The sequence below is a fragment of the Eptatretus burgeri genome, chromosome 10 (genome assembly GCF_056783735.1).
Source record: "Eptatretus burgeri isolate ZD-2024b chromosome 10, Ebu_testis_v1, whole genome shotgun sequence".
Classification (NCBI taxonomy): domain Eukaryota; kingdom Metazoa; phylum Chordata; class Myxini; order Myxiniformes; family Myxinidae; genus Eptatretus; species Eptatretus burgeri.
Window position 1 is genome coordinate 16914768 of NC_140970.1, and position 16516 is coordinate 16931283.

The window sequence follows — 16516 nt, forward strand, 5'->3', positions numbered from 1 at the left end:
GCTTACTGACTGGACTGTCAAAGATCTACAAAGTAAGTTACGATAATAAAATAGACTTGATACAACACCATATAAATCACTCAAAAGTGAGAAGACTGTTGGTTCCAGATAAACACCATAAATTAACATTCATTTACTGCATCCCAAAAATGCACAAAAACCCTTGTAAGATGAGGTTCATCATCGCAAGTAGGGAATGCAGTTTGAAACCATTGTCAGGTAGTATTACAGGGGCCAAGAAACAAAATCATAAATGCTTGAAAACTACCATGAAAATGCAAGGTTTTATGCTGGACTTAAAAAATTCTGGATCTTTGATAATTTCAAACCTGTATCCACAACATTAGTATTGCTAAATGTCTATCAACTTATGATTTTATTTTTTTTCCACATGACAAGCTCATAACCACATTGGACAGAGCAGGAGATAAAACATTTGCAGGAGGTAATAAAGTATACATAACAGTCTCTCAAAAAAGAGCACACTGGTCTGTAAAGGAAAAATCAATATTTATGTCATTTTTCAAAAAATATACTTCAAGAAAGTATTGGATTTTTCCTTTACATTTGGCAACAGGCTACTCCAGTGGATAGTTGAGATACCCATGGGTTCAGATCCATCCCCTTTCTTTGCAAATTTGTTCCTGCACATGAACAAGTCTGATTGGGTTCAGAAAATGTCCAGGAATAAACTAACAACTACGCAAAGGTTTGTATTTGATCATACTTCATCATTATTTCTTGATGATTTATTGGCAATTAATGATGGGTTTGTATTTGATCAGCTTCATGATTATATACAGTGCCTATAGAAAGTCGACATCCCCTTTCCAAATTTTCACCTTTTGTTGCCTTGTAGCCTGGAATTAAATTGCATTAAATCAGACTTTTCCACATTTATTTACACATCATCACCCACAACTTCCAAGTGAAAAACAAATTCTACAAATTTCAGAAAATTCATTAAAAATACAAAACTATACGATCTTCGTTGGATCGGTGTCCACTCCCCTTATAATAGCAATTGTACACGAGAAGGGCACTCGGTTGAGCGCGCGCATACCTCCGCCACACAATAACTGATCCACGAGAACATATCGGGCCCAATACATTTTTGAAATGTCATTCGATATATCTTTTTTTGGCATATTTCTCAATGGTGAAGAATCACTTAAAAAATTATCACATCCGGATCTGGATTTGGAACCTCACCAAAATTGAATTGATTCTTTCTTGTCACACACCCAACATGTGCACCAAGTTTCGGCTGAATCCGTCCACAACTTTTTGAGATATCATGCTAAATATCGTTTTTGGCGCAATGTCTCAATGCTGAATAATGACTGAAAAAATTCTAGTATCCAGATACGGATCTTCACCAAAATCGAATCAGTTCGTCCTTGTCACACACCGAACCTGTCCACAAAATTTCATCTGAATCCATCCACAACTTTTTGAGATATCCTTCTTTTTTAATTGTTGAAGGATACAGGCACGGACTGAATAGTCCTCATCGAGGCCAAGCCTTAAATATAAGAACTGCAATAATAGAAAATTAAGGAAAGAGAGAATCGTCTAATAGTTTTTGAGGAAGTGAAAAAATCTGCTTTTTGAAAAGGGGAAGGTCATAAGTGTTTGGGAATACGTGAGAAGGTAAAGAGTTCCAGAGTTTGCCAGTGGACGGGAAGAAACAAACATCGTAACGGCCCACCCTTGAATTGCCAATGGCCACACAATAATCATGTAATGTAGTGGCTTGTCGAGTATTCCTTGGTCTCACTCATGGTGGAGGAACACAAACAGCAATTCTTGCGAGCAGAAACCAAAGTAATACTAATATCTGTAGAAAAGAGAAAGAGAGCCCACTGTGCAGCGTAATTTGAGCGGGTCGAGTTTTAAGGTCACATTGGTGGAGTTGACAAGTTGAATAACTTTTGATTCAATTCTGTCTAGTAAGTATGTGGAGCTGGAACTTCCCCAGATGTGAGAGCAGTCCTCCATACAGGGACGAATCAATCCTGTATATAGTTGGAGCAACTGTTCAGAAGAGAAGAATCTTCGACATCTGAATAGAACTGATTTATTCAAGGCAGACTTAGCTATTTGCGTAATGTGTGGATTCCAGGATAAATTTGATGTTAGAGTGATACCGAGTCGGTTTATTTTATCACATGGTGTACTTGTTGAGCTTTCAAAGGAGATTGGAGAGTTGAGGGGAGTTTTAGGTTTTAGAGAGAGAGAGAGAGAGAGAGAGAGAGAGAGAGAGAGAGAGAGAGAGAGAGAGAGAGAGAGAGAGAGAGAGAGAGAGAGAGAGAGAGAGAGAGAGAGAGATATATATATATATATATATATATATATATATATATATATATATATATATATATATATATATATATATATATATATATATATATATATATATATATATATATATATATATATATGAGAAGAAGTTGAGTTTCTGAAGGACATTGGAGAGTTGAGAGGAGTTTTAGAGAGAGAGAGATGAGAAGAAATTGAGCTTTCAAAGGAGATTGGAGAGTTGAGAGGAGTTTTAGATAGAGAGATGGGAAGAAATTGAGCTTTTGAAGCATTAGACTTAACTTGATTGCATTTTCCCCACTGGGAGATCTTGTCCAAATCCGAATTTAAAGAGGTGCCTGTGATGAAGTGAGGGAAGATGGGGCAGATGGGAAAGACATGGAGGAATGTAATGTTGAGTCATCAGCATATGAGTGCATTTGGTTATTTGTGGAAGAAAGTCGGTCATTGATAAAAAGAAGGAAGATTGTTGGAGACAGAACGGATCCCTGAGGTACACCGCTGTTGATAGGGAAGGGGGTCAATTTTGGACCATCAACAATTACAGAGATAAAGCGGTGGAGAGAAAGCTCGATATGAGAGAGCAGAGTGAAGGAAGAAAGTCGAAAGAGGGAAGCTTGGATATCAGACCCCGATGCCAAACTCTGTCAAAGGCTTTTGAGAAATCAAGGCCGACAACAAAAGATTCCCCAAAGTCTCTTAAAGAAGAGGCCCAGACATTTGTAATGTAAGAAAGGATATCACCTGCAGATCTTGCCTTGTGAAAGCCATATTAGTGGTCAGACAGAAGACTGAGATTCAAGATGCTTGAGAAAATGGGAATTGAGAAGACATTCAAAGACTTTGGAAACAGGAGAAGTCAGAGCAATAGGACGGTAGTTAGAAGGGTTTGAATGATCACCCTTCTTTAAAATAGATCCTGCACACACACAGACAAACAGACAAACAAATAAACCAATGTCACCCGCAGGGTGACCCGTATCTTGCCAAAAGGTGACCACGTGTGACTTCTTTAAGGTCACACTGAGGTGAACAGAGCTGCTATCCACCAGGAGTGACTCCTTGAGGAATATCTGCCTACGAGAGATTCCGATGAGAATCGTTCTACAGAGTAACCATGAAAAATATGCGTTTGCCTCATAACGTCACCAAATGACGTCATAATGTCTCAAGCTTGACATATCTAGAAAGCACTCATCAAGGTGTTCAATTTGAGGTACGACACGATATGGTTCCTAAAACTTGAAAATTTGACCTTGGGGTCAAATATGTTTGACCTGAGGCGCTAACCATGAAGGTCAAGGCCAATCGCCACCAAAAATTAATCAGCTGAGCGCCAGACCATGAACTATATTCCCATGAAGTTTGAAGACGATCCGATCAAAATTACTCAAAAAATAAGGGTTTCGTCGACTCCCCTGATTTGCGACAAAGTGACCTTGACCTTTGACCTTGACCTTCAAAATTTTATGCGCTGAAAGGGACCTCTATAGGCCTCTGATATGTGAAGTTTCAAAAATTTCCAATGACAACTGTGCTCTGCAGAGTGATTTATACGTGATTACAGACCAAAAAAAAAAACAACAAAAAAAAAAACATCTGAAGGTCAAGGCCAATCGCCACCAAAAATTAATCAGCTGAGCGCCAGACTATGAACTATATTCCCATGAAGTTTGAAGACTATCCGATCAAAATTACTCAAAAAATAAGGGTTTCGTCGACTCCCCTGATTTGCACCAAAGTGACCTTGACCTTTGATCTTGACCTTCAAAATTTTGTGTACTGAAAGGGACCTCTATAGGCCTCTGATATGTGAAGTTTCAAAAATTTCCAATGACAACTGTGCTCTGCAGAGTGATTTATACGTGATTACAGACCAAAAAAAAAAACAACAAAAAAAAAAACATCTGAAGGTCAAGGCCAATCGCCACCAAAAATTAATCAGCTGAGCGCCAGACCATGAACTATATTCCCATGAAGTTTGAAGACAATCCGATCAAAATTACTCAAAAAATAAGGGTTTCGTCGACTCCCCTGATTTGCGACAAAGTGACCTTGACCTTTGACCTTGACCTTCAAAATTTTATGCACTGAAAGGGACCTCTATAGCCCTCTGATGTGCGAAGTTACAAAAATTTTCAATGATAACTGTGCTCTGCAGAATTTTTTTATACATGATTACAGACAAACAAACAAAAAAAAACAAACAAAAAAAAAAACATACAAGCTGACTAACATATCTTACAAAAACTTCGTTTTGGCAAGATAACAAACAAACAGACAGATAAATAAACAGAGACAAACAAACGAACAGACAAACTGATAACCTCCTTCACCTTCGGTGGTAGAGGTAATTATCACAGGTGTAACCAAGCATCACCTTCAAAATCATACACCAAGTTAATCGGCCTCCACCTGCATTAAATTTCAGTGATTCTGATTATTTCAGGATAAAATCAGCCGTTCCTGCATGTTTCCTCTGCTGGGTAGTGTATTTGAGCACAGTCAAGACAATCATTAAGAAGTAGAAGGTGGATGGTACCACCAAGACCCTGCCTAGATAAGGTCATCCCTCCAAACTGGATGACCAAGCAAGGAGGAGACTGATCAGAGAGACCACCAAAGAGGCCAATGGCAACGTTGAAAGAGTTACATGCCTTTATGGCAAAGGCTAGTCACTGTGCATGTGACAACAATATACCAAGCATTCCACAAGTCTGGCCTGTATGGCAGGGTGGCAAGAAGGAAGCCATTACTTAACCCACCGTGAGTGCCGTTTGGGGTATGCAAAAAACCACTCCAGAGATTCTGAAGCCATGTGGCAAAAAGTTTTGTGGTCTGACGAAACCGTGATGGAACTTTTTGGCTGAAATGAAAAACGTTGCCTTAGGCACAAACCCAACACAGCACATCACCCAAAGAACATGATCTCTACTGTGGAGCATGGTGGTGGCAGCATCAGGTTATGGGGATGTTTCTCATCAGCAGGGACTGGGGTACTTGTCAGGATCGAAGGGAAAATGGATGGAGTAAAATACAGAAAAATACAAGAGGAAAACGTGCTGCCCTCTGCAAAAAAGACGACTTGGGACGGAAGTTCACCTTTCAGCATGACAACGACCCGAAGCACACAGCCAAAGTTACACTGGAGTGGCTAAGGAACAAAAAGATAACTGTCCTCGCGTGGCCCAGTCAGAGCCCCGACCTAAATCCAATCGAAAATCTGTGGCATGACTTGAAGATTTCTGTCCATCAACGCAACTTGACTGAGCTTGGACGGTTTTGTGCAAAAGAATGGGCAAATATTGCCCAATCAAGGTGTGCAAAGTTGGTAGAGACCCATCCCAACAGATTAACAGCTGCAATTGCTGTCCAAAGTGCTTTCACCAAGTATTACTTTTGGTTATGGCCTCAGTTTTCAAGGCTGAATTGTGTGCAAATGTAGGATTTTATTAACAACATATTTCAAATGTGCATGGACATGTAATTCACATTATGTGAAGTAAATAGACATGCAGGTTGGGAGGAATCAAAAGAGGGTCTTATTTAATTTACTTATTTTTAACAGAGTTAGTAGGAATGAGAGGTTTTGACTGGGAGGGGGGGGAGTTGAGGACTTCTGGTTGGGGGGAGGGAGGTTGAGTATTTGTTTGGAGGGATTTTGAGGGCTTGTGGTGGGGAAGAGATTGAAGCCTTTGGGTTTGGAGGGGGAGGTTGAGGTCTTGGGGTTTGTGTGTGTGGGGTGGGGGGGGGGGGTGGTCGCATTTTACTTTCCGCATGTACCTGCTTGTATACAAGTACTGTATATGTAACTAAATCGGCATTTTGAACATGTGTGGATTTCGGAGTTGTCTCCTTTGGGGATTGAACATTCGTAAGTTCTAGTTGACGTGTGTTTGCATTCTTAGAGGTCCCTTGAGGTGTTCTAAATGAAATAAAAAGAAATCTGGGGAAAAGCAAACGTCAAAAAAAAAAATTACACTTTTGTGTGTTTGAAGCCAAATGCAGCACCTGGCACCGCGGTCATCATGGGCACGAGGAGCAGGCCAGGTGACGGCTCATCTGTATAATTTATTCGACACTTTTTTAAAATAAATTTTTTGGATGTTCCGAGTGTTCTACGTCAACTCGAAATTAGTTTGGGGGGAAATCGGAAGTTTTGGGGGGGCGTGTACACCGTCTGCTTGAGGAGAGAGAGGGGGGGTGGAAGAGCATTTTAATGGACGTTTTGACTGGTCTCGTGCAGTGTGGGGAGGGTGGGGAGACGAGAAGGGGAGAGCATTTAAATTAGAGGTTGACCGATATGAGTTTTTCCATGGCCGGTGCCGATACCGATATTTGTAAAGTCGGAGGACCAATGGCCGATATAATGCCGATTTTTGTGCATCTGATTGAACAATTTAACAATGAAAGAGAATTAGACAGAATTGTTGAACTTGAATTCAGAATTTTATTTAACACACTCTGAAATTTAGTCCAGGAGCTACATGGCCAAATTCTGGAAATTGCTACCATGAGAGGGCACCAGATTTTTTTTTTAGTTATTTTCTGTTACCTTTATGTATCTGTAACTCAAAACAGCATGATGGACATTTCTGGAGAGTAGCTTAGTTTCTGTACAGCTAAATGTGGGAGAGAGGGGCAGAAAACCAGAAAAAAAAGACTAAGAGGAACATGTTTAAAAGTACAAACTTTATCAGACCATTTAAAATTGTGTCTGAGACTCATTGTTCATCATTATAAAATGTACAGTTATCAAAGCATGTTAGACCTCAAACTAGTATACATTCTGAAGTTTTCTCAGAGATTTGAACCATAATTAACTGATTATTCTATTATTGACCCAAAGCCTTGACGCAAACAGCACAACAGGTTTCATACTTGCTGTTTTCATCCACACATTTCCTCACATACTTCATGTACATGACTTATTTATATTCAGGACACAAATATGATAATTACAGAGCTAAATCTTCCCTATAGTTGCCTTCAGTAAACCAAAGATCACTATAGCAAGAATAACATTAAATTGACATGGTGACAAACAATATGATATCTTTCAAGTACATTTTGTTGGAAAGTCATTGTGAGGCATATACTTCTCTTCCCAGACATAGTAGTTCAAAGTAATACATGATCAAAATAAAACATATACTTCCAGTATAAATCCATGAATCAGACAATACTAAACATCAAATACATAGACAGTTCACATCTGTTCGTTCATTCATCATCACTCTCTGAACTGTCAGAATCCGTGAAGTCATCATTTTCCTCATGATCCTTCATGTTGTCACATGTTTGTAGGCTGCAGGCATCTGTGCACTTCAAGCCATTCACCATGCACTGACAAGATGGCAACTGGCAACTTCTCTTGCACTTGTAAGACAGGAACTCCAGGACAACATCGGGGGCTATGGGACCAGTCATCCAGTTGACTGTGAGCTGTCCCACTTCATCCAAGGTCCACCCATTACTGTCAATGGGATTTTGTATGCTGGGCTTGCTGGTCAGGGATCTCTGCCAAATGGCTGCTTGGTAGTTTGCCCTAACAGCATGCATCTTCAGGCAATCCTTGCATGGAGGCAACTGTGAAGAGTCTACGTTTCCGTTCTTGATTCTGAATAATAATTGGTAGTGCATTTCATTGACTTCTGAGATGTCTGTCTGAGCCACGTGAACACCTCCAGATTTGTCAGTAATTCTGCAGACAATGTCCAATCTTGCCCTAGTTTTCTGAATGCCTCTTGGTACTGGACATTCTCCTTCAGAAGTTTCAGAGCAGCCAATTTTCCTCGTCCACTGAATGCGCTGACTGGTCTCTGATGTATACTGCAGATTGGTTGATGACATGTCTTATGTCATTTGTAGACTTTAGTTCATGGACCTTATCCTTGAGCATAACATTATCTGTAAGGGCTTGTGCAAGTGATAGATTATCAGGATATACAAGAACCCTACCATTTGTCTCAGTGATGAAGTGGAGAGACTGACAAAATTTTGCCTCCAACTTACGGCGGATGTGATTTTTGGTCTGTTTCTTCACATCTTGGAAGCCATATGTTCTCATGAATTCTACAAGTTTGTCAGTTAGATGAGTCAGGCGAACAGCCTGAGGATTAGTGAAAATAGTGTCCCTTATGTGCTTGAACAACATCATGTATGATTCTTGTTCTGCTTCTTGGGAGGCCACATCTTCATTTGCCATAGTTGCAGTCACAGCTTTGGGTTTCTCATCCCTCGTGTAATTTCTGTAACAGGTCTTATGATAGTGGGCCTCTGCTGCCACGAGTTCTCGTGATGTTATGGCCAGAATTTTGTTGTCAAATTGCCTAATGGCTGCTTGTTGAACCTTGTCATCAGAACGGAGCTCTAAAGACTGCATGAAGTGGTTCACGGGTTTTGGATCCTGTGATGTATTTGGTTTTCTTGTCACAGAAAATACAAATTTTATCCATAACACGAGATGAACTAGGGCCATCACGCAAGGATTTCCAGGGATCTGTGCCAGCAGAAGAGTCTTCTTTGGATGAAAGGCTGGTAAGTGTTTTCTTGTGAGTGAAAGAAGAACGACAGTTTCTATGATACCATAGTTTTTTAGTCATAATCATATTCACAGAGATTAAGGATGGCATCAAAGTTTTGTATCCTGGCAGCATTCTGAAGCGCTTCTATGGACTGTGGATCCTTTGGGTTGGTGAGTTCACTGATTGGCGCACTTGCTGCACAGATTATACAGGTCCTCTCCTCAACATAAGGCCTTTTTGGTGGCTTCTGAGGTGCATCCATTATTTATTCACCTGCAATGATACAGAATAGAGCAATTATTTCTTACGAAATCTAAAGATTTTGTAAGTATATTGATGACTTCCATCATCTGTTTGTGTTTGTTTGTGTGTTTGTTTGTAGGCACGATAACTCGAGAACGGAAGAAGCCACCAATGTCAAATTACATCATGTGATTCAGGAGGGTGATGGCTAGTGCTGATTAGATTTTGGTCAAAATCGGTCAAATGTCAAGGTCACAGTGAGGTCAAACATTCGATTTTTGATGGTTTGGTACAGAATCATCGTAGAAACTTCTGGTTTGCGTCGCTACTTTCTCGAGAGACAGCTTTTATTAGACAAGGTCAGAGGTCAAGTTGACGATTTCGTTAGTACCAGTCTATGACTGCTTGTTTCAATTGGAGATATAACGGTAAATGCATATATTTTTCGTCTTTGTTAAGTGTCACTTGGCATAGCTGTGTGGCTTCGAAGTCAATTTCTAAGGTTAATTGGAAGAAGATATGAATTACCTTAAATAATCATACACATGCTTACAAAACTATATTTATCAAATTGAACTTAATGGATCTCATCTTGTCACTCTCTGAGGGATTCATGTTAGTGAACACGAGATGAATAATGCTATTAGGATTAATGCTTATAATTTAAATATCACCTAAATAACAACCTTTACTTGGATGATTTTCATAATGCCAAGAATTGTTCCTGAAGCTTTTTCATAATCATATCTAAAGTGGACCTCAATGCCAATCCAATGCCTTCAGGACACAACTTCGGCTCTAAATTATCAAATTGTGAGAAAAAATGTTTTGTCAACCAAACATACCTTGTTCACATGCACACAATAGAAAACAACTCATAAAACAAGTGTTTTTTTGTCTTTATTCAAAACATATTTCATGGAATGTGCTATTTTTGAGGCTCAATTTGGCACCCGCTTCGCCATAAAATCATGATATCTTCAAAGTCCCATACAAAACTTGAGCTACTCTACTGAGAAGTCCATCATACTGTTTTGTTATGTCCATGGGCATATACATAAGATGAAACAAACAAAGTCTGGTGCCCTCTCATGGTAGCAATTTTTGGATGGGCTCATGTACTACTTAGCTTGCTTGCTCATACACAGCGTCACAGTACAATATGGGCTAACTTCCAACCTTATTTTAATTATCAACACAATTATAATGTCGAGCAAAGCTTGTACAGGTAACCAGACACAAATCTAGGATCCTAAAATCCGGTTTTACCTGAAAACTGCCAATTTTTCAAGCTAAAACTATAATTGAGATTTATGTAAAAGAAAAACAACAATTTTAATTCCTGCCTCCCAATTAGTTCTAGTACGAGCCACCATGTTAGTCACACCATGGGTGACAGGGTGTGTTTCCCACCGTTTGTTTCATTCTTCCCACTTTGAGCGTCATATTCAGCAATTCCTCATTTAACGCGGTAGTTGCGTTCCGAGAATTTACCACGCTAGCTGAAAACATGTGAAACAAAAGTAGATAATTTTCATATAAGAAACAATGTAATTGGTGGAAATTGTGTGTCGGGATGTAGGTGGACGGGGAAGACGAAGAGAAAGACAGAGAGTGTCACTTATGCATTTAAGTATAATAAAATGAAACTTCATCAACCGATGTTAAATGGTGTTGCTTGCTGTGATGGAGGTGGAGGGGTGATTGTGTGGAGTTTATGAGGAGGAAGGTGCAGTGTCGTCAACATCTGATGTTTCAGTTGATCACTTTAATCTGACTTGCAGTTAATCCGTTAATCGCGTTGTAGTTAATGTGACTCGCTCTCTTTGTAGTAATGGCGAAACATTCTGAGCACTCACTTTGATTTTATCAGCATTTGCACGAATCATTTTCAAGGTTGGTCTCCATCAGTCCTGCAAGCACTTGGGAAATGTTCACTGCTCTTATCGCTCGATCACTTCTAATTTCACCTTCATTAACCTCCACCATCGAAGATGGATGGAGGTTACTGTTTTCACCCCTGTCTGTTTGTTTGTTTGTGAACAGTATTACGGAAAAACTCCTGGACAGATTTCGACGAAACTTGGTGGGGGGATTAGGTATGGTCCAAGGATCATGCCATTAGATTTTTGACTTGGTCCAAAAAAAATTTCGATTTTATTTGAAAAATATTTGAATTTTTTTTTTGCATTTCTACATGTTTTAAGTGATTTCCAACCCCCCCAAAAAAATTTGTTAGAGAAAAAAACCCAGAAATTTTGCAAGTTTTTTTCAAAAAAAATTCGATTTTATTTTTTTGGCATTTCTACTTGCGCGTCGATCTAGTGTAGTTTATTCAATCGTGGTTCAGTAGATTCTGATCCGTTTTGACCTACAATGAATAGGATATCAGGTTCACTTAAGTGACCCAGCAGTATTGGCGGTGGAGGTTTTGCACTCTACCAAGTGCTCCCCCTCTAGTTTGAGTAGTTTTCCTTTGGTTCTTAGGCAGAGAGGCACTCATATTACTCGTTGATCCCTTACCAGTCATGGTGTCAAAGGGTGCACAATATATTATGTGCTAAGTTTAGCGAAGGTTTCAACTTTCGATGCACCCACACACCACCCAACATCTGACGGCCCATCTTTGACTAGTTCGGTCGGTGTGGAGTGATGGTCGGATGTGTTTCAGATGCTTATATCAAAGGGTATGGATCCGGAATTAACTCGAGGAAGCCATGTTACATATCCGACTACATCTGGGTCCATCTGAGGTGACCATGGATATACATGTACAGATTAAAAATTTTTCCAAGAGAATCAGGGTGTGGGGCACCGCGTACTGTGGAGCGTGTGCAGCATGAATGGTGCACCCGCCACAAATGGCAAATTTGGCTGTGGGGCCTCCGAGAGACGTCCCATGTGCGAATGGTCACAAGGAACTTTGTGAGTGTGCAAAAGGCCCATGGTGAGAGAGGATGAAAGGTCTCGAGATGGCCCATGTGCCTAAGTGGTTTGAGAAAGTCCCATGGTGTGAGAGGGCATGTGAAAGGCTGCGAGAAAGCCCCGTATATGTGTGACGTCTGCAGAGGTTGTGCAGCACGAACAGTGGGCGTGGTGAACATGGCTTGTTTCGCTGTGGGGAATTAAATATATTGAGATTTGAAAGCTAGGCATACACAATCTTACCTTTTGCCCTTGGGCATATCCTGCACTGCCAACAAGCTCTCACTAACATTCTGCAGTAGCCACCTGACCTTAAAGGTGGCTGCAGATGCTGAATTGACACAAGGGGTAGCTCAAGCTGTCTACCATCATGAGAAGGAAAGTTGTATCTTTTTTTAAAAGTTTTTAAATATTGGCCATATCCATGCCATCATCGGCCGATACCGATAACCTCAAAATGCCAGATATATGTAAGAAAAAAATACACACACACACACACACACACACACACACACACACACACACACACACACACACACACACACACACACACACACACACCCCAACCACACTTCTCCTCAAACTGTGCCTTGCTGTATCCTCAAGTTAGGGGGTTCAAATTTTATTCAACCAACTTGGCATGGTCACAAACAAACGGTTTGGCAATACCTCATCACACCAAGCCCATAAAGTTTGGAGGTGATGTGTTGGCATAATTTATGTGCATGATGTCAGCATAATGTCACATTTCTTGGGTCATTCTGTCATCCCTCAGACCGGCATGCAGCAGCTTCTTCACTCACTGCAGATCTGGGTAAAATCACAAACTGGTCCAACACATGGAACATGTCTTTAAATTCGGACAAATCTCACACTCTCACTATGTCTCTCAGAAAGGACCGTTTAGAACCCCCCCCCATCCACTTTGTCAACAATATTCTGGAAGAAGTCCTTTCTTTCAAGCTTCTGGGTCTCACGATCTGCCATGATCTTTCCTGGGAAAGCCACATTTCATACCTTGCCTCCAAAGCCAGTCGCTGACTGGGAATCCTCCGTTGTGCAAAGTCCTTCTTCGGCCCACCTGAGCTCCTGATCACTTACAAAGCTTTTGTTCGCAGCCTGATGGAGTACTGCTCCCCCCTCTGGGCTGGTGCTCCTGCCTCCCACCTTTCTCGGCTTCACGCTGTGGAAACCAAGGCATTTCGGATCATTGGCATCTCCCGTGATGAGGCTGAGTCTTTGAGCCTCTTCCTCTCTCTCACCGCAGGCAGGTCAGTGGTCTTTCTGTCTTCTACCGTCTCCTCTCCGGTCTCACCCCCCCCCCTGCTCTCTCTCTGCGATTTGTCCCCACCACATTTCCGCAGGGCGCTCAAGGTCCACCAACAACCCCTTTCTGGTAAAACTACCAAAATCACGAATCACTGCTCACCCTCACTCTTTCATTCCTCTTTTTTTTCCACCTTTGGAATAAACTCCCTCACTCTATTCAATCCCATTCTTCCCTCCAGGGCTTCAAAACAGCTGTTCACCACCACTTCTTATCACCCCTCATCCAAATCCCCGATCTTTTCTATGCCCGTTAATCCACCCCAAGCCCACCTCCTTCAAATTCCCTGCTTTCCTTCCTGAAAGTCCCTGTAATGTCCATCTTGTTTACCCCGTGTTCCCTGCCCCATCCCTCTCCCTTCCACAGATCTCCTAATGTCTCTGTTCTCCACTGTTTTGTCCTTCCCACTCCAGCCCCTCTTGTCTCATGCCCCCCTTGCTGTGCGTTCTGTGTTAGTTCTCATACGAGCCTCGACAAGGTACACAAAAAAAGAATAAATATATTGTTCCTTTAAAAAAATATTTTGTGTGTAATTTATGCCTGGATATCATTTACATTCTGCTTGCTTAACTGGAATGGTGACCATACACCCCTGTGGATTGGTGACCGTCCCCCTATTCTCCTCCCCATCAGGCCGACACTATCCTTGAAAACTTTGGTCACGATCATTTAAAGTCGTTGAATAGATTACCCTTCCTCAGGCACCTTTCCAAAATGTTTGGGCATCCATCATCTTTATTTTCAGGCCTTTTCTTTGCATTCCCTTTTCACCATATTTTCTTACCCACATTTCAGTAAATATGTCTCCCAAATGCCACATTTTGACAGTTATAACATTTTAATTTATAGGCTTGGTTTACGTAAAGCCTTTCAACAAAATACAAAGGCTGTTTTAGTCCTGTATCCATATTTATATGGTATATTCTTGCTTGACATTTATTTTAATGTCATTTGTTCTCCTATCTCACTGCAGATATCTCCAGAGACCAGATCTGTTGTTCATTGGATTGCAAGAGTCCCTTTTGTACTCTCAGCTAATCTGCATGGCGGAGACCTTGTAGCCAACTATCCTTTTGATGAAACACGAAATGGTATGTCTCGGCTAATTCTACCATCTTAACAATGTTAAAAAGGGTTGTGACATTAGAATCAACCTCAGTTCTTTTTATTTGCAGGCCAGATCGCCAGCTATTCAGCTAGCCCAGACGACAATATGTTCCGCAGCCTTTCACAGGCCTATGCCTCGGCTCACCGCACCATGGCAAATTCCCATGTGCTTGGATGTGACTCTGTACCCTCAAACTTCAAAAATGGGACGACCAATGGTGCAGCTTGGTACAGCGTGGCTGGCGGTATGCTCAGTACACATTTTGCAGTAGCATTTCCAACTTGGGGAAACTCGTTGTTGCAACATTTTCTCCATGCCTTTGGTTTCATCTGATCATTCAACATCAGTCCCACTCATTGTTTTCTTCCCCTTTTTTCATCTTTTCTCTGGTCTTTCTTAACCAAGACTTGCGGTCCTTGATCGACTGAAATTGATGATTTAACTTTTGAACATTTCAACCTCTCATTGTGAATCAAAATATTCTGGAATGAATTCTTGTGAAATGATTCCCAAACATATTGATACGAGATGTATTCTTCAACTCTAAAATGCCCTTTTTCTTCATCTCAGGCATGCAAGATTTCAACTACCTGAGCTCAAATTGCTTTGAGATCACACTGGAACTTAGCTGTGAGAAGTTTCCTCCGGAATCGAAGTTGCAGAAATTTTGGGATGATAACAGGGAGGCTCTTATCACCTACATTGAGCAGGTAGCCCTCTCAGTTTTTATTTCAGGCTGACAAAGTTTCCATTTTTCTGCATTTTTACTTGATCATGGACTATCTGACAACTATTTTTTGTTTTTGTGTGTGTTTTGGTGCAGGTTCATCGTGGGATCAAAGGCTTCGTGTTGCAGAGTAACGGAGCACCCATTCCTAAAGCCATCATTTCTGTAAAAGGAATCGATCATGACATAACAACTGGTAATTAGACTCTATCTACTCCTTTATTAGCCCCCTACCAGTTTCACCGGAGGGTACTATAGGTTTGCTTTCCGTATGTCCGTCCGTCCATCCCACTTATGGTTTTTTTTCCGACTTATTTTTTTCCCCATATCCTTTAACATATTCAACTGAACTTGGTACATGGCTTTATTATGATAAGTTACAGAACAAGTTCGAGTTTCAGGGCATTTCGTCAATTTTTCAAAGAGTTGTGCTCTTTTTGGACTTCGAAAATTTCACATCAGTAGAGGACATGTATTGCAAAGCAATTCTCGCTCTTGTTTATCTTTACATTTTATTTCTCCTTCGAGCTGTGTTATTGATTTGTGTTTTTTTTTTTGTTTTTTTCTTCTTTCATTGCTTTCCTTGGAAAGTTTGATACATTATGCATGGGGAGTGGGTGAAGAAAGGATCAGGGGAGGAGTTTTCATTGGACAGTGCTGTGTGAGAGCAAAGTGAAGTGTTTCAGTTTTTTTTTGTGTATTATTGTATCAATAGGCTGTCATTGTCATCACTAAGTTTTAACAAAACAAAAAGTACAAACTTATGATTATATGAATGAGAATGAGAGATTTTAGGATCATTTTATGAGTAGGAACTAAAGAAGAAGAAAAAATGATTAAAGTTGTATTCAACCAGTTTGCTGAAAAGTGAGGCCTTATTGAAAATTAGATACAATTGTGACTAATATGCTGCGGTAAACAAAATATTGCTTTACCATCTATATATTGTCACTTTAACTGGGTAGTTAATGCGGTCCCGCTGTGCCGAAGCAATGCACTTCACGAATGGCTGAGTTAAATTAAGCTGCGCTTGAGTGGAGAACGCAGTTCTTTCTCTCGGGTGGGATCTGTACCCCACCAGTCTCTTAAAATGAGTTTCTTTACCCAATTTGTGTCTCCGCCAGGGATTTCCAAACTAGCTGAAACTGTTCACGTCTGCAAGAGGTGGCAGGAATCAGGCTGACATGTTTGTTAAAAAATAACACGTTTGTTAGCACGACACAACACGTACAGAGAATCTCGGATGAAAGAGATACTGAAACAATAAATGGAGAAATAAATAAATACACAGAGATTTGTGAGTTAAGGCTTGTAAGCTAAGGCACAATTGGCACGTT

At 40.6% G+C, this 16516-nt stretch overlaps 1 protein-coding gene, 1 long non-coding RNA gene and 1 pseudogene across 2 annotated transcripts in view; 2 read left to right on the forward strand and 1 right to left on the reverse strand.

Annotated features, from left to right (window-relative positions):
* LOC147017999 (uncharacterized) overlaps nt 1-16516 on the forward strand; it is an 82089-nt gene that overhangs the window by 41410 nt on the left and 24163 nt on the right. The gene's annotated exons all lie outside the window — the stretch shown is intronic.
* CPE (carboxypeptidase E) overlaps nt 1-16516 on the forward strand; it is a 66491-nt gene that overhangs the window by 30363 nt on the left and 19612 nt on the right. Inside the window, exons 4-7 of the mRNA XM_085897158.1 lie at nt 14318-14435; nt 14520-14696; nt 15023-15162; nt 15276-15375. Of these exons, the coding sequence (XP_085753284.1) occupies nt 14318-14435; nt 14520-14696; nt 15023-15162; nt 15276-15375 (535 nt within the window). The remainder of the gene's footprint in view (nt 1-14317; nt 14436-14519; nt 14697-15022; nt 15163-15275; nt 15376-16516) is intronic.
* LOC147018002 (uncharacterized) lies at nt 8099-9111 on the reverse strand (annotated as a pseudogene).